Below are 18,870 nucleotides of genomic sequence, written 5' to 3'. Positions count from 1 at the left end.
TAAAATCAAGACAGACATCAGACAGCCACACCAGACCCATATACAGAAAGCTGCGACTGAATTAAACCGAGACGTTAATTCAGAGAAGTGATTTCATAATGATACACTCTGCGTCAGTGCTGCTTTGTTTCCTTTTGGGTTTGCTCCTTCCACAAACCCGAATCGTGGGCAAGTACATGCCTTGTGCTCTGGGCAGACCCCTTGCTGCTGGCTGGGGTCAATGTGCAGTGTCTCTTCTCCGCAGGTGGTCCGGACTGAGGTGGGTGCCAGCAATGGGCTGAATCCCAGCTCTGTTGCATGACCCTGGGGTCCCACTATGGCGATTCAGGTACTCCCTTCCCATGACAAAACGACCATCAAAAGTGAAAATACTGATATTCTGCATTTGTTCCTGGACACTACCAAAGAAATGTGCAATACAGTGGGTCATTAAAAAGTAAGAGCATGTATAACAGTCTGTTTGTAAAATAGTATTAAAAAATTGGCAAATTTTTATACTTGTGCAGTATACACAGACTTGCAAAGGAGCAGTGAACAAAGTTTTCTACCAGACAATGTATTTTAGCTCTGGAAATATTTCACATGTTTCAGACTTCCCCAGTTGCTGGTACAGAAGGTGGTAACAAGGTTTTTGCCTCACTCAAAAGTACTTAATGAAGGAAAGGCTGGTTGGGTACACAGGGACTCAAGCTGGCAGTGGAGCAGACCCTTCTCCAGGGGAAGGGGAAGGGAAACGTCAGATTTACGATGTCTGCAGGAGACTGGGACGCGTGGTAGGTGTTGGTTCCTACACACTGAAGGGATGGTGGCTTTCACCTCATCCATCCTCCAAGGCGCAGGATTGCACCTTCATTTTCAGGCAGTGCAAAGCAGTTTTTTCCAGATGTCTATGTTTCATCTGTAGGAGCGGGGTTGCTGCAGGAGGCTTTGTGGAAGTGGTGACCCAGGAGGACAGACACGAGGCCCAGGCTGGCTGCATGTGCAGCAGTGCTGCTTCACCCGGCAGCCCAGGGGCCAGCGGCTGAGCCTGTGATGGTCAGGAGTTAGGAAAGGCTGCTCATGGCTCTTCCACTGCAAAAGGGCTCCTTTCCCTCTTGACAAGCCTGTAAGCTCTACATCCCCCAGAAAGTCTGCTTTTAGCGATGGGCCCCTGTAACTCCTTCTCGTCCCCTCCTCTCTGCCAGTAGCTGGTCCCTGAGTGCATCTCCCCCCGCAGCCAGAGGAGACCTAGACTGATCTGATTTGCACCAAAGGCAACATGTGTTGTTGAGTTGTGGTCACAACCAAGTACCCTGGGGGCCCAAACATGTCCTTAGCTGTCTCTGCCAAGATGCATGCTATGGTAGGATCTCCTCTTGGATCCAAGGCTCCATGTCCCGACACACAGAACAGGTCTGGCAGTGGTGAAGTACCCTTTGTTGCCTCTCTGTAATCGGGGGGACCGGCCTGTTTTGGATGCTGAGTTCAATGCCGAGAGCACCCTGGTTGCCACATGAAACAAGTGACCTGATGTGAAGTCCTGGGCTCCCAAGATGGAGCATGAGCCCTCTTTTCCAAAATCTCAGCTGCGCTATTATTTACTTGTCAGGCTGCTATCCGTACAGCTCCTCAGCACTGAGTCTTTTCCTTCATTAGTTTCCTCCTGCTCTAGTTCATTAAGCTTGCATTTAAATGTGCTATTGGTTCTCCCTAAACAAATAACCTTCCATTGTGTAATATTGAATTCCTTTGTATTAGCCTGTTCCCCCAGCGTCTCCAAATCCTCCTGTAATCTGGTGCATTCCTGAAATTTATCAGCAGCCTCCCCTCCTATCATGATGTAATCCGCATCTGGACACCCAGCATATTGCGCCAACCTCAGGCTTGTTCGTACAAAACTCTTAAACAGAACAAGTCCCAGCACTGAGCCCTGGGACATCTGGCTTGTTAGCTCTCTCCTTGTGCATGGTCCTATTTATTGCACTTTTCTCTAACCCAGGTTTATCCTTCTAATATCGATACTCCAATACTTGTATACTTTTTACTGACCTCATTTTCTGATGCAGTCAGTAACCTTGTTAAACTCCAGCAAACACAAAATCATTGCTTTAAACTTTTCTGGGCTCACCTTCACAAACATTATGAATAGGATTTGGACTACTCTAGCAGCAATTTTGACTATGGCCCCTCGTGCCATATGACACCAGTCCCTGCTCCCCCTTTCCCCAGTACTTTCAGGGGATGGGAGGTATTGAGGGAGAAAGGAAATATTTTCCAGGTGATTAAATGAGGTGCCAAGGTTTTATTTACTCTCTTGTGGCTATGCACTATTGAGGACCATCCTTTACATTTCATGTAAAGTAGGTAATGACAAACTGCAGCCCAATGGTGTAAAGCAATATACTCTCCTCCCCTCTTATTTTCACCAAAGATTGAGCTGCTCGGTCTTTCCAAAGACAGTGACCTTGGACAGGGATGAAACTTGGAGCTTTCCAGCCTAAAAGATGAAATGATAGGAAACTGTGTACTATTGGAAATGAAGGGTTATGATGGAGATGCTGAATGCAGATGTCTCCAGCTGCCTACTTCAATAGCGATGGCAAGTTTCAGATACAGTATTTGGCGGTAGCCAGGTCATGGCTGAACTGCACCAGCTGCAGAGTCGGCGGCACCTCAGTGGTGGGCTGGCTTTGATCCTAACTCCCAGTCCAACTTTGTGCAACCCTGCCTGCTCTGGCTGTCCAGGGATGCCACAGACCTCGGCTAAATCCTGCTTCTCACAGAAATGCCCCACGGATGAGAGGTTTCTGAGAAGCCCTTTGATCAGCTTGGCAGAGCCAGAAGCTCCTCTTTACCAGGGGGATCATGAAAGGCTGGCAAGAGATTGAGCTTTTAACATATACCTTTCCTTCTTCACAGCTTGAATTGTATCATCTCCCTTGTTGTTTTCATGCACATCAGATTTCATGCACAATGGGTGTTTTCTTTATAGGCATGATTTGGCTGAGGGGACCAGCATCCTGAAATGGATTGCCGGACTCCTACAGTTTGGTCAAGGATGTAAGTGTTTGGTTCTTTATGTAACAAAACGACGTACAAGCCAAATGCCTTTGTTCCATTAGCCAATGGCAACATTCCTGTTTTGTGACATCCTTACATGCTGAAATAGCTATCTTGAAGAACAAATGCTGAAAATTAAAATCTTCTTGAGTCAAGCTTCCTCATTAGCAGCCTGCCTGGCTAGACTCTACCTTATTATTTTTTGCTGGTGTGTAGCTGTAAAGAGAAAACCAAGGAGAAAAATAGGCAATTAAAATGCATTAAATTGATTTCCAAATGAGTACGCAGAACCAGAAAGTCTCGGGAAGAACCCCATTTCTTCTGTTGCATCTGTTGCTATATGTGAGAGTGCAAATTCACTAGCAACTAGAACAAGACACATTTGCAAACATTAGTAGGGTCAAACTTCTGTCTAGGATCCCTGAGTCAAGTTTCTGAAAACCAAATGTGTTAAGTCATTGCAGTTGCTTGGCACACATTGCAGAGCAGGACTTTTCAAAGGCCATGCATCAGTTTTTCAGGATGAACTCCTCAGCCCCAGCAGTTCAAACATGAGGCGCTCAGCTCTGCAAAGCCAGAGAATCATTTTCCTCATCGTTAAGAATGCCAGAAAGCACCTCATGATTCCTCTGCTCTAAACCATGTTCCAGTGCAACAGTGAAACTACAAGCATTACGAAACCATACAACCTCCCGACACCAGGCACTGGGTCTGCTCTGTGGCTCAGGTCTCATCAACAGACTGTTCCACCTCAAGTTAATGCAGATATATCAAATGCAAGCCTGGAACAGTTAAAGAAAACCATGAAGATGATACAAATTAATCTCTTCCTCTTCTTTGCTTCCAGGACTTTCCTCTCCCTACTCCCTTCCTCCCAAGAGTCCAATTAAATTTATTTTCAGGTTTCTTTTTAAGTAAATTATGAAATTAAAGCAGCCTCTCAACTGTGGTGTGTGAGAAGGAGGCTCCCCACAGACATGTGTGTGGTGCAAGGGAAAACAAACTGCATGCAGACAGCAATGCCTTTGTTAAGCTAAGAGGTAGAATAATTGCAGAACAACCTCCCTGACATACTGATGCAGGCTGGATCTATCCACCAAGCTTATTCTGGGGAAGGAAGATGTGAAAAGACAGACCAAAGGCTAGGGCTGAAAATTGGTTCATGGGACACTTTGGGACTTCTGCTGAAGAATCCATCGCTAGAGGTGAATCTTTGAGATTAAAGTCACTTGCATTTACTGTTGAAGGGCTGCTGCCTGCTTGCTGCCCAGCACTGATGCATTGAGCAGTCCAAAAGAGCTGTGCCACAATGAAATACTTTTCTTGGTGTTTCTCAAGTTACATGAGTCAAAGCTGTCAAGCCTGGAAGTCTGGGATTTGGCTCCAAGTTTTGCTGGCTGCACTCCAATAAGTGGATGCAGACTGATTTTACAGAAGTGGCCAGCAACCTCTAGCAGGGCAAAGAAAGGCCATTCCCACCCACACATAACCTCTGCTCCCACCCCTGCAAAGCTCCTCCACTTGTTGCTGGGCTGCAGAGGTCAGTGCTGCATGAAGCTCTGGAGCACCTCGTCTGGAGGCTCCTGTCTCGGGTCACTGCTCTCTTAATGGCAACAGGTATAGAGTGACCCAAGGGATTAGACAGAAAGAGGCCACAGAAATTGTGCACGCACAGGCACATACACACACAAACACACAACTATCTGGCTAGACTTGGTGACCTCAGGGTAAAAATTTGTCTTGAGGAGGGATCTGAAGGTGGTTCACGGTGACTGCTACCTGGGTTCAAAGCCCAGTAAAAGACACCTCTTATATCCTGGAATTGGCTTGGATGAACAGCCAAGTTAGGGTTTGAGGTTGGTATCAGTGGTAGATCAGAGGAGGGTAAAGGCAGGGTAGTAAGAGATCAGCTTGTGATAAGTATGGAGGAGCCAAAGCATGAGCTCCCAGTTCAGTGATGAGGGTCTTTCAGGAACATTGGTGTGAAGCTCTGGAGTGGGGCAGGAGTAGGCAGGGGAAGGGCTGCCAGGATGTTTGTTCATGGACCCAACCACAATGCTGGGTCTAGCACAGCAGTCCCATGGACTTCAACGATTCAGAAGTGGCGAGGAGGGGAATGTCTTGCTGAGACGAAACATCCTGCCCTGCTAGGAGCACAGGAATCTGTTGCTTCTGATGGTCAGCACTACTGGCCGGCAAATCTGGCAAAAAGTGGTTAATGAGGGCCTTGACATGAAGTCTGTCCTGACCTAGCTGTCTCCACGGCTACTGAAACGCCATCCATAGGTTATCACAGTAAATGCTACCTGGGGTAATTTTCTCTTAAGGGCTTTTTCTCCTCCCTTCACCCAATTAAAAGTTCAATAGAAACCAAAAACTTGTTTCAGAGGGTGAAGGCTCTGAACGCCCACGACTTTCATTTGAAGCCAGCCTAGATGGACTGCTCTCAGAAACCCCTCCACCTTTCAACACCTGCACTGATAAATTAGCTTGTCAGGTGGAGGCTGCATCCTCAGTGGCAGACATTGGGATGATGGTGTTTGACAATGACTGCACTGGAAATAAATCATTTCCATGGCAGTGATTTCTGTCTCGTCTGGAAGATTTAAGACTAAGCTATTAAGGAAACTTTTATTTCCCATACTACTGAAACACAATTTTAGAAAACGGGCATTGCATACCGTGTGAGAGAAGGAATTTTTTGGTTGGTTATTGTGACAGTGGATGCGGGATTTTACTTATTTGTTAGCTTCCAACGCCCCCTTCTGGCTTGTGTAAAAACACCAGCTTTCACAAGAAACTTCCTGCAATTCCCTTAGAAATAAAATAGTAAGGCAAACCCCCCATATTTATTGATGTTGACTCTGACCTACTTAAACGCATCCGACCTTCAAACAGAACCTGAGACCTTTTTGGGAAAGCGCGGATGCTAAATTAGAAGGAAAAGGATGCAGTTGCTGCTTCCGGCTGGGTTAAAAGGGCAGGTGGTGTGTGAAACCGAGCTGGCATGGAGAATGGTACAGTCGTTCTCTCTCTCTGCCTTTGACTCCCTAGCACTCGTTTACAGCTATTTCAATCATAATGCTGTGCTAAGAAACTTCAGTTCTATCGATTAAGTTCCACGCTAACCACCTCTGACAGTCCGGCGACGCTTTCAATTGACAGGATTAACAACAAGTGTTCAAGCAGTTCATGTGCTGGAAGACAGGCAAAGCAAATAACTGAGAGCCAGGCTCTGGCAAGGGAACTCATGGGGCAACGTAAGGGGGCAGAGCAGGAGGTGGGACCTGTTCAAACAAGTATCAAGCCAGAGTACCAAGTCAGAGCTTTGAGCAGGACAGAAGCCCCTATAGATATATTTCCTATACTCAGAAGTGTGCATATTTGCATAAGATTGCAGTAATCAGGAGGATGAGAAGAAAATTGAGTGACACGTATGGAATTACACTGAAGTTAGAGTGACCACTCTTGAATATAGCAAAAAATCATGCTGTATTTTCATGAAAAAAATTAAAATACAAGTGAAGCAATCCCTAAGGTGAAGGGGCACTCAAACAAAAGTGGGATGATCAAGTCTCAGTTTAAAAGTGAAGTCCTTCCTTCATGCTTTGTGTAAATGACACCATCAAGCCCCCATATACCCAAGATTTTAAGTTAGCAGGTTTACAACCTCGATGAAAGTTCTGCCTCCTTGTAAGAAAAAGGTACTATTTCTTTCCTCCCAAGTCACTTAGGGGAGGCCCTAGGACCTTCCTCCTCACCCACTGGCTCTAACCCCATCTCACTATTCTTGTCAACTTTCCTCACTTCCATCCATTCTCAGTGATGGCAAAACCTTCTCCCTTAATTAATGTCAATCTCTTAATTAATGGGTAAAGGGGCTCTTTCCCTCTCTCTGAATAAGCTGTATCACCTTCTCCAGGATCCTGCTCAGGGCCCATAATGTGATACCAATAACCGTTATCTAATAAAATCACCAGTCACTTCTGGTAGAGACCCACTCCAACCAGGAACAGAAATTGTTGTATGGGCAAAAACATGGAAATTATTACTCTTCCTCCTTCATGTCTCTTAAGTTCTTAGTTCCTGCCTTGAGTTTTTGATATTCTCATTAACATTTGCATAATATGGAGCTGTATTAACTCTGTTATATTCCAGACTCGCAAGCAGCTCCCATTTTTTCTTTCTCTTAAGAAGATATAAAGTTCCCACATTTTTTATGCCTTGGAAAAGTATCAAACCAGAAAAGGAGGGATGCAAAGCAGAAGAGCTGGGAGATGTCTGGGACTCAAACAGGAGTGGCAGGTAACACAAAAGACTATAGAGAAGCCTTTGTTTTTCATGTTTTCCTTGAGTTGCTGGAGGGCTTTATCTGATGTCTTCGCTCCAAAATTTCTCCCTTAGCTGAACTAGCAGTGCATGTGCTGAATTCAGCTTGCCCGAAAGAAGCTCAGCCACAAGCAGCTGCTCAGTCACCCTCTTCACATGATCACCAGATGAGTCTGTCTCTCACGGAATTTGTGTTCCATCTTCAAAAATAAATACAACACAAATAAATGAAGTCTTGACTGCAGTCACCAACCCTGACCCACACGCAGATAGGACTATGCTTGAGTCAACAGCTACAAGATCAGCAGGCTGTAATTTCAAAGAGGCCTGAGACACCCAGGTTACTCAGAGGAGGAGAACACAAGCAGGAATGGTAGGAAGGTGCTGAGGAATGGCTAGGGAAATGAAATGATCTACAAGATGGCTCCAAGTGGCTTGCTATGAGTGCAGGGTCTGGCTTCAACCTGTGTCAAAGGAGCACATTGTGCTTAGGGGATATACCTCCATGCCAAGCATTGGGTAGCACAGGACCAGACAGACAAGCCCCACAGACTTGGCTTAGGGCTCCTTCAAGATAACTGCAAGCAGCCTTCTGAGTTTTCCCCCAATGGACTGGGAGTCACTAGCTCCCTCTGCTAACCATGGCAGGCAGCAAAGGAACTGGGTACAGGGTAAAACAAAAAGAGCAGGAATTCACCACCTTCAAACAGTAAACCCTTTCCTGCCACACTGGTGAACCAGAGGTGGAAGCCATGGAGAGCTGCACTGGCCCTGCAGCATGGCACAGCCTGGATTTTCCACCATACTGGGCAATGTGGTACGGGGAGGTGAGGGTAGAGGGGATGTTTTTGTTGGGTCTCAGGCAAAATTAAGTTTCCCCACATGCTTTCATTTTCTCCCCCAGCCTTCTGCCTCTGAAAGCATTTCCTGGGGCTGACCAGAACATGCAAAGTTCTGCAGTTTCAGACATCTCCACTCCTGTGCCCCAAGGTAACTGCCTCTAGGGCAGGCTTTGCTTTAAGAAGCCTTTCCCTGATTCTCCAGCAGTGAACTCTGCCAGTTCAGATGGACCAGCACAGTGAGTGATAGAGTGAGTTACCTGCGTGTCAAGAAGAGAGACTCTCACGCTGCTGAGTACTAGATCAGTGATTCGGGCTGACTCTGCGTTACAGCTGAGCTATAACCTTGTTCTCCCGCCTCACCTGCCATTTCCAAGTAATTGCTTTTGGACAGATGGTAAGCTAGTAGCATGGTTATGCGACTAGCAGCTTGGCTTTCTTCTCACTCCCCCCAAAAGAAATCTGCTTCAGGTTATAGAGAGATAGCTTATTTTTCTCTGCCCTGCTTCCCTTCCAGCACTACAAACCAGTTTACACAGAAGCTGATTGCTTCAACAACTAGAGAACTTCTCTGGCTGAGGACTACTTACACCTGTGCCTCTTGACATGCAAGTGGGCACAGCTGGGCCAAAGCATGGAGGCACCTTTGTATAATCACTGTTCTCAGGATAACCTGACAATGCATGTGCAATGCAACAAGAGGCAAACGTGCAGGGATCCTGCTTGATGTTACTGGCAGAGCCCATCCTGGTCAGGAAAAACTTCTTCTAACGCAAGCAGAGACAGACTCTATAGCAGAGCTAGGCAGAAATACATGGCATTCTGACTGTCTGAAATTGTTTATTTCAGGCTTGTGTTCCCAAGATGGGTTGTTGAAAACATTATTTCCCTCAGTAGTTCCAGGCATTCAGGTGTGGTTCATCTTAAAAGGCTTATTTTCTGAAAATGTTATTGAATTATTTTTTTTTAAATAAGATTTCCATGTGGGTTTTTTTGCTCTGAAGTCTGCACATGTCAAGGGCATCACAAACCTAAGTTAGTGTGAGCAGCAGATTTCTCCCCCCCTCCTTTATTTCTAAGCTCATACAATATACATAACCTTAAAACACTTCAAGATACTTATTTCTTAAATTTTTGTATCCTTCACTATAACATCCAGTTCCTAACAAATGCACAGATATCCTCATCTGTCGCTTTCAACTCTCAACCCTCCACCTATTCTAATACCAAAAATAATGTAAAAGGACCTAGCAGAATTATAACTAGCCATGCACAGGTAGGAAGGTAATGTGAAGGCCTCCAGCTAGGATATCTTAAAAAATTAATTATTTTTTTAATAACTTGAAATATTTTACCATTTTCTCACAGTGAAGAAGTTTATGCCAAAAATTACAAGGCACCTATAGCAAGGCAAAACCACTACAGCCACAGGGTAGAAGTCTCAAAGCCAATAAATCTTCTTTTCCTCCAGCTCTTTCCTAGAATGTGATAGAATTGTACATGTTTGGTTGTTTGGGTTTTTTTTTTTTTAATTGCAGATTGCCTACAATTGCTTTAGTTGCATTTGGATAGGGATAAATATGTACTAGACCATGTCTTGCTCATGACACTCAGATGGAAAAATGACCTCCTACAGCTAGGATAAACTCTGTTCAGCTGGGATCAAGATAAGCAACAGACTTCTATTCAAAGGACTGTCATGGGAGAGTCAGTATCCTGCTAAAGTGAGAAGGTACTCTGGGAACCAGAAGCTGTGGGAGGAAGTGCATATGTAGCTGTGTTCCTGCAGATGAGTTGGAATTCAATGGCAAGAGAAGGCAGCAACCAGTGATTACATGCAGAGGAGACAACAGCTCATCTTCCTCTACTGAGCACATGCAGCATAGAGGTTTTCCCCAAGGGAGTATCTTGTCTGAGAATTCCCAGATCTGTCCTCCAAATAGGCAATAGATGATTGCAATAAATACAAAATGTATGTACATGCACTTATCCCTTACAGGTCTGCTCATCCATTAACAACCCCCAGCCTTCCAGGTCAAATGGATAGGAATTAATTTTCAACAGACTTTTGAAGTAGTTATCTATAATTTGCTTCCACACACAATGTGTTTACTTCGCAAAATCAAATTCATGCTTGGAACCTGGAGCGAAACACAGCAAAACACAGAGGGCCCATAGAAAAAGAACTAGATGTGTACATTATAGAGAAACAATGGAAAGTAGTTCTACAAATAAGAATGACAATAGTCTATTTTGTGTACTGCTTGCTAAAAGCTACATGAACATTATAACCAAAGCCCTTTTTATTCTTACTACTTTTGTCAAGAGAAGAGGAAATAAACCTAGTTTACTGCTAGAGGAATAAAGGCAGGGCCATAAATACTTACCATGCATCATAGTTATAGAAATAATATCTCCTCTTCTTAGAGCAGATGAGGATCTTTCTTATAGTTCAGTAATGCAAAAAGGCTAACTATTCCTCAAACCTGCTTTTTTCTGCGCAATTTAGAGGTTTACCATTGCCGATTATGATCTCAAGTTGAAAGCATGCTGGAGGACAAGAGACTACAATAAGGAAAAATCTCAGCTGCAGTTTTGCTAAAACCTGGTCAGGAACGGGAGAATAAAGTAGAATTTGTCAACTCAACTGTGGAGCGTGCTCTCATTATTCTGTTCAAGGCATCCAGTTTTCACCACCTCTGCTGTAAAACGTTTTGATCAAAACTTCAACGAAGTAGCAAATAGGTCTTTCAGTGCAATTCCCTATTTGAGAAGGATTTTGTCAGCAATTGACTGAGCAAATTCCCACTCACAATAACAGCTGTGAACCCTGCTGAGGGCATCTGTTGGGTAGTTAGTACTTGTTGGGAAGTATCTCACTTTAAGTGTGTTTTGTTTACAAAAGGAATTCCTACACTTTTTAATACAGTGTTAAAGATATTGTGCCTCCTGTTTGTTTACATATAATGTTAAATCCATGTTGTCTTTGTTCACTTGTACTGATTTTCCTCCCTACAGGGGGCTAACGCATTGAAGGGCTTTTTTGATTGCCTTCAAGTTTCAATTGAGTTATAATAATAACAATCTAGATACAGAAAGGTTATTAAATGAAATGTTATAAGAGACTGCTGGCCCAATTCTTTCCTTTCTAGCCAGCAAAAATAAGGAGAAACTCCATGGAAGATAAAATTCAAATGGATGTCAGAGTAAGCAGGACCTACAAGAATAGCTTCTGCACCAGTAGCGAGAGCAGAACAACCACCTCTCCTCCTGTGGCTATCACTTTTTAAGGAGCATTGTCTGCTCAGACTCTCCTGTCCCTTTGCACACACTCCGCACTAAATTCCTTTGCCCTGCAGGGGTTGCTGGAACCATATTAATACTTTGGTACATATGAAGGGATGCAAGTGTGAAGCAGATGCAAGCCTCTTTCAAATTCTCTCGCCAATATAAAACCCAGGGATACAGAGCTCTGCTAAAGTGGGAAAAAAAGGTCATGTCAGAGTATCTTTGTTAACAGCAGATCTCCAAAGCCTCTAAGGAAGTCTGTACTGTTATTTAAACAGTAAGCCCTTCCCCAGGCCTGACTCACCATCATTCATGTGGTAAATATGCAAACAAAGGTGGTTCAGGCATGAACAGCCTCAACCTCCAGCAACAAAGGAACCCTCCAGTGTACCCTATATGAACAAGGCAGAGGTGCACATCAGTGTAGGGATGGAGGATGATCCCAGGAACACACTGCCTACCTCACCAGCAGAAGATCTGAGGCCGGTTCTTCCTCAAATAATCCGAATGCCTTGAGACAGCAGAGGAGTATGGAGACTATACTGCTTAGGCCTACTCTCTAACAAGCACAAATGGGCATAAGTAAGAGCAGTATGCAGGGAAATCATCTCCTCTTTGTCTACAGAAGTTTGTCTACAGAAGTTGACCCCCGTGATTTACATCTGTTTAACTACATATATGAATATTAAAATTCTTGCTTAAATACCTGCAGAACTGGTGTCCAGTCTGAAAAGTTCCCGACTGCAGAGTTCCCTCTTGCAGACATGTTTTAATAGGAGATTGAAAAATGTTTAGGCTCGCACTCTCTTGTGGACACAGGGTAGGAGGACATTTCTACTACATGTTGGCTCAAGTAGATGTTGCTTGTCAAGATAATACACGCTTCCTATGTATGTACAAAAGCAATGGCATGTTTTTGGACAACCACTCAGAAATTTTAGGAACAAAACAGCAGATACCACACAGTTGAATTCTGATGGTATTTGTCAGCAAGCTCAGTTTGAACATAAAAACACTGTTGTAAACACTTGCATTCATGGAAAAGTGCTACAGATTACATGTTAAGTATGCAAGGATTTAATTTTGGCTTCCATTTGCAAACTAATACCTTGTGTAGTAAAATGTTTTCCAGCAGTTACATGAACACGTAAGTTTAGAATAGCAGCAGAAGAAACCAGTGTAATAATTACCAGTACTCCTTTTTTGTAGGATCTCTCCTTTTCCCTGTGTTCTTCCATAAAACTACATGGGAAATCTAGCAGATGTTTAGCTCATACGCTTATTAAGCATGGTCCAAATAGGTCAGTATTGTTTTGTATGTTACTTTGGTGAGGACGTATTTCCTGTTCATATCTTGCTCCTCCATCCTATCCCAATTCTGAAATTATTTTCCAAATATATTTTCAAAGAGACATGATTACCATTTCAGAAATACGTATCTGGCATAGCAGCTCACAAAAGTAAACATTTATTTAATACCAAATAAAACTAAGCTCTTTCTGGGTGTAACTTGCAGATCCAAGGCCTAAATCTCTGTTTATGTAAGGTGATCTGGTGCTCCAGACTTATTCCTGGCACATACTGATGTGAAATGACAACCTAATGAGATTCTTACGAAATAATTTATTCACTTGCACACCAGAGATGTTACTATTCTGTTTTAAAAGCCAGGGATTATGATGGTACTTCGCTTACTTTGTACTGAAATCCACAATAAATTAAAGCTTTCTACTGAAAGATGTCATATTACAATACTGAAATTCTGCATTGGTATTGTTACCTGTAAAACACTGTGATTTGGTAGCGCTACCCCTTTACAGGGCTGTGGCTGAGTGACATGAATGAACAGAATGCAGACTTTCCTGGTATACATAGTTTTGCAGTGACTGAACCTCAAAAGCAAGGTAAGTCACCTGAATCAGACTTCCACAGTCTTCAAAATAAAGCGCTAGCTGAAACTAGACCTTTGATGTGTACTGAAAACACTCTAAGAAAGCAGGCACTCTACAGAATTGACTCCACTTTTGAAAGGCTTATTATCTGTGTGTAGGATCTATGCATTTGCTATCACACTAACCTCACAGTCTTAATGCTGAGGATTAATATACGTACACTACAAATTCTGTACACACAGATATGATTGTATCTCATACAGCTGTATTACGGTAACACTATCACTTTAATACTGCTAGTTTAATTTCTGATTTTTCCTCCTTTCCTGCCTAATGTCAAAGACGTGATGTATAGATGAAAGATGACCAGCTCTAAGCTTTTGCTTATCTACTGAATCTGATGCATATGGTTGTGAGCTCACAATGTTTAAGACAAAAAGATCTGAAGAAAACATCATCAACGTTTCAGAACAACTGCACGTTGGTGACTTTTCTTAGTTGATTCAAAGTAATTCCCACTTATTGGCGAAAAGCAGAAAATTAAAGCAAATCAGCAACAAAAATACCACAGGACTAAACTAAAAATATAAATTAAGAGTATCTTGCCAAAACCACATAAAACAAAGAAAGGATTCTGCTAGTATGCAAGAACAGTGACATCTTGTGGGGGTTTTACACAAGTGAGTTTACAGAGGGACAGAGCAAACTAGTCTGCAATGTTGTCTAATTAAAAGACACGCTACTTCAGTAGTTCATTTAATACATATACCATTAATAATATTTGGTAGAAATTAGGCTTTATTGCTTTTATAATGAGGAATTAAAATTTAAAAAGCAGCAGATAAATAGCTAGTAAGAAAAACTTTCAAAACAAAAATTAATGGAGTGGAGTCCAAATAGCTCTGCAGCAGTTTCCTCTGCTCTCCCAGGAAGTAGTTATATTTATCACTTAAATATTACTCACCCAACATAATAATGGCATAAGGGCAAAGTTGTAAGAGATTAAACAAGGAATTATGTTATAAAGGCATACAGTCAAACATAAAATGACATCCATATTAAGTGTTTTCAAAAAACACACACATGAATATTTAATAAATAAAGCATGAAGAATTACACTGTTCCTCTCTACTGATTAATAGACTATGCCAAATTCGTTATACATATTTCTTGAGAAAGCAAAGCTATACCACAATGGAAAACTAAAATAATATATCCTACTTTCCAGTACAGTATGCAAGATTTGGACCCCTCAGATTGTATCAGAGCATATGAGTTTCTGGAACAGATCTTCAACCACTGTAAAGTGTCATAACTCAGCCAAGATACTCAACTCCGACAGTTTACAACAAGCAAAAATGTTTTGATTTTTTTTTTAAACAAGTTTGCACCCAAACTAAGTTATAAAAACATAACATTTACAACTTGGAAGATGATAGATTTTCCTACCATAATGTTCATGTGTTCATCTTACTTTCTTTTACCTGAGTAACCTAAGTAAACAGATTACAAGGCAATTTAAACATATTAGCTAATACAAGGTTTACTGGACTTCTCATATATAGAAATGTACTTTGATGCTATTTGCAGTTTTACAAATACAAAATGAATAAGAATCTTAAAACATATTTACTGAGCAGCCATGTCTTTGATACCTGTACAGATCAATAGGTGCAGTGGAATTATGTACAGAATTTATAATTTAATTTTTAAACAGCTTTTGTGCAACCTGGCTGTAATGTGCATTTAAAGAACTGCTGTCAGCATCACAGATCTGTAATATTTAGTGGTTCCAGAAATGGAGAGTACAGAATAGGACAACAGCTCATAAAATACTGTCCTATGCAGACATCTGTACATAATTCAAATAGTGCATATTACTTAATGTCTGATGAGGAATAATAGTTAGCTGCTAATATAGACACGGACATTTACAGGTATTAGGTTTGTTATAGTAAGTATGGATGAATGAACTTTTCCATATATAAACATTAAAGGAAAGGACTTGAATTAGGAAGTTATGTAATAATTAAAGAAGGGAAGTTTTGTAATAAATAACGAAACTTGCAATTCAACTTGCAGAAGGTTAGTACAGTAGGAAAATATCCTTTACAGTAGCAAAAAATCCTTTACAGTAGCAATGAAACCATTCAGAAGCATTGTCAAATTCAGTTTTATTTTATAATCATAGCAACTGAAAGTAAAAAAGAAAAAATCAACATGATTTCATTTATCTCTGATAGTCTTGTTAGTGTACTTCTGTGTTATTGTACCTGTTAGATGTTTCCTCCTCTTTTTGTGCTCTATTCACTCTATCACTTTTGATTTTATTTATTTTTTTTAATTTCTTTAGTCCAACACAAATCCATAGACACTAAAGCACAGCGTATGTGCAATTTGCAGACTGGTGTGAGTGAAAAACCATAGGAATATAATTACTTTTAAGAGGTAAGCTTGGAGTAACTTGGAGGAGAAAACTTGCGCTTCAAGTACTTGAGAATGTAAAGTGGAAGACAGCTTACAACAGTGATTGCTGACACTTTCCACAGGAAGGTCACAGTTGTGATAAAGGCAACATCTGCAGAAACAAACAGGGAAAATAAGTAGTGGGAGCTGATAACATGGAAACTGGAACTTCCATAGTGCAAAGTCAATAAAACTTTCTTAATTGTTTGCTTATGCTATTGTTCAAGACCACACAAAATTTTAAACAAAAAAAAGGCAACAAAACAACAGAAAGAGAAAGTTAACCTCAACGTTTTGTTTTTGCCAACTATTTTCTTTAGACAGGAATTTCAGAGTTCCTTTATGGTCCTTACACTGTTTGGCAGCACAAAATAATTTGAGGGGAAACAGAATCTCAGTTTAAAAGCAAGACTTTCTCATAATAAAAAGTTAAGCCAGCTTATTTTTCTACTAGTAAGAACTATTTTTACCCACTATAATACAAGTTCCCAAACAGAAATTCTGCTACCATTTTGGATCCTTTATTCCATATTCATATTATTTTTCTCTGAAACAGTCACAACAACTAGACTGAATGATTCTTAAAACCTTAGAGATTAAATTAGAGCCCAAAAATTTAAAGGGAAAACAATGTAGTGATATTGCCACAAGCTACAGTGAAAAGCTATTTTTTGTGACAAACATTAACAAGAATGGTGACACTCTACACTTGCTACTGAAATTTTTTGACCATATTTGCAATGGTCAGGTCATACTTGATTATCATGGAAAGATCTCAGAACCCAGGTAACCTGAAGAATTGGGGTTTTTTTTCTTTTTTCTATTACTTACAAATGTGTATATTAAATAATTCACTACTCAATGAATTTTTTAAGACTTAAAGAAAAATTCAAGAAAAGTTAAACTTTACCTACCTAAGAAAGCTCCAAAAGACACTCTGCCTATACCTGTTTCACAAAGAGGGAGAATGAAAATGAAAGGATAGATTTACAGAAAATACAAAAGTTATGTGAACAGGTTAGCTACACAAAAAGGAAATGAAAAAGATGTTAGTAGCATTGCCTTTCACATGACAATCAGAATATTTTAAACAGCAATTAAACCAAAACATTTTGAAAATATAGAGATTTTATATTTGGTCATGTTTTAAAGTTGTAAGTAGGCAGGCAGTTTTCTTACATTTGACTTCAAGGTATAATTTACTATATAAGCAACTTGATCAGAACTGTTTTAATGTGCATGAAAATTCACTTCAGAAAATGCTGTAAAAAAATGCTTTACTGCTCCAACTTTACTCATTAAAAATACTTTGTATATTAGATTTCAATGCATAAACTTGTTACACAGTTTTAGCCGAAGCCTGCTTAGACATACTAAAAGCCTATGTAACATATCATAGAGACATGCCTAATAAGGCCATTGTGTGCAATTAATTCAGAAACCTAAAAACTGATTTACTTCCATGAGTCAGAGCTGTAGAGCAGTATCACATATTTTTGCCTTTCTAATCCGAGTGCCCTGTCATACTTATGATATCATTTATTTGGGAGGAGATGATGTTTGTAAGTAACATCACTGAAAGAAACAGTTTATTTGCTGATGAAGCCAAGCACTATTAGACTGGATTGCTTTCCCTGGTACATGGAAGTTGTTCTATGCCTTGAACTGTAAACGGTAACTTAGGTTTATACTACAGTATGTGCACAAAAAAAAAGGCTCCTTCCCCCCAGTTATAATGTGACAGATTAAATAAGAGTAAAGCATTAAGCAGAAGTAAGACTAACTGAAATGCATTTTCTCAGATTAACTGATTAATAACACACAGTAAAATACATCTTTACAAAAGCCCATGAAATCGCAGCCTTTTCAGTACCGATGAAAAACATGGAAGTTAAGTCCCCAGGCTGCAAGAAACCATGCAACCATTTACTTACTCAGTTGCTTGGACTTGAGCAGCAAATATGAGGATAGTGAGGATACATGAGGATAGTAAAGCACTCCCCTTTACAGAAAGGTTTGCAAGAAATAAAGTCACTGCAGTTTTTACACATCTGTGAAGACCACCTAAAGGTGTTTCTCACTGAACAACACCTACAAAGGATGGAAGGACTAGCTGTCACCAATACCAAAGACTTGCAAAGTTGAAGCAGCAAGTTCTGCTTTATGAAGTTCCTGGAAGTTTGGACTAAAGAGCCAGTACCTGTATCTGTTCTTGCTTGTTCCTTTCATTTGTAATCTGGCTGTGGAGATTCAGGAATCAACCCAATGATCTCTATTAAAGAGTCTGTGATTCAGTATCAGAGAAAAGAAAAAGGTACTCTGGCAAACCTGAAATAATGTACAATACAAGTACCAAGCCTAGCAGGGTTGTTTCTTCATTAGAATTTGACTCCTGAGAAATCTGGGAAGTAACAGAACACCTAGGACAGGCAGTGAAGCATTTACTGATTAAAAAAATAATGATATAATGTACTACCCTAGCGTGGAACACTTGGGACATGAGACAGTGAAAGCAGAACTATGAGACTGCTAGAAACTGCCACATAACATTTAATTCTGCTATGAGAAGTGACAACTGAAGAAGAGCAACTCCTTACTCATCAGCTCCTGGAAAACAGAGAGAGGAGGAGCTGGATTCTACGCCTTGTGAGATATAATCAAAGTTGTTACATATATTTCTGTAAAAGTTACATTTGTAAAATTACACTAAGACTAATAGAGTTGTTTTTACTGAAGGATAATTTGATATAAAAAGAAATATGTATTACTTTGATGCTTAGATCCTTGACTGCTAAGATTTGCAGTTAAAATGTGTTCTTTCATCTTGTGAACTATGAAAATTCAGAACCTTAAGACACAGTATGGCATACTGCAATTTAAAACAAAGTGAGCTTAATATAATCATGAAACAATGATTCTTATATAAAGTATCTATCCTAATAGCCTTCTGCCTCACTCTAGCAATACTTCAGCTCTTTTAAGCTTGTGGGTTAGATCTAATGAGGTCCACTTGGTAT

At 40.9% G+C, this 18,870-nt stretch overlaps 1 protein-coding gene across 7 annotated transcripts in view; it reads right to left on the bottom strand.

Annotated features, from left to right (window-relative positions):
- Positions 1–15,544: 15,544 nt before the first annotated feature.
- Positions 15,545–18,870, bottom strand: part of ATP9B (ATPase phospholipid transporting 9B (putative)) — a 174,885-nt gene continuing 171,559 nt past the window's right edge. For 5 of the 7 annotated variants that reach the window (XM_072853466.1, XM_072853467.1, XM_072853473.1 and 2 more), the window contains 2 exons: positions 16,768–16,800; positions 15,545–15,965 (listed from right to left, as the gene is read on the bottom strand). In XM_072853466.1, the coding sequence (XP_072709567.1) occupies positions 15,829–15,965; positions 16,768–16,800 (170 nt within the window). In that variant the 3' untranslated portion in view covers positions 15,545–15,828. The remainder of the gene's footprint in view (positions 15,966–16,767; positions 16,801–18,870) is intronic. The other 2 variants (XM_072853469.1, XM_072853470.1) reach the window with 1 other exon arrangement.

The sequence above is a fragment of the Ciconia boyciana genome, chromosome 2 (assembly GCF_034638445.1).
Source record: "Ciconia boyciana chromosome 2, ASM3463844v1, whole genome shotgun sequence".
In the NCBI taxonomy this organism is placed as follows: Eukaryota; Metazoa; Chordata; class Aves; order Ciconiiformes; family Ciconiidae; genus Ciconia; species Ciconia boyciana.
This window is presented reverse-complemented; position numbering and strand designations above follow the sequence as displayed.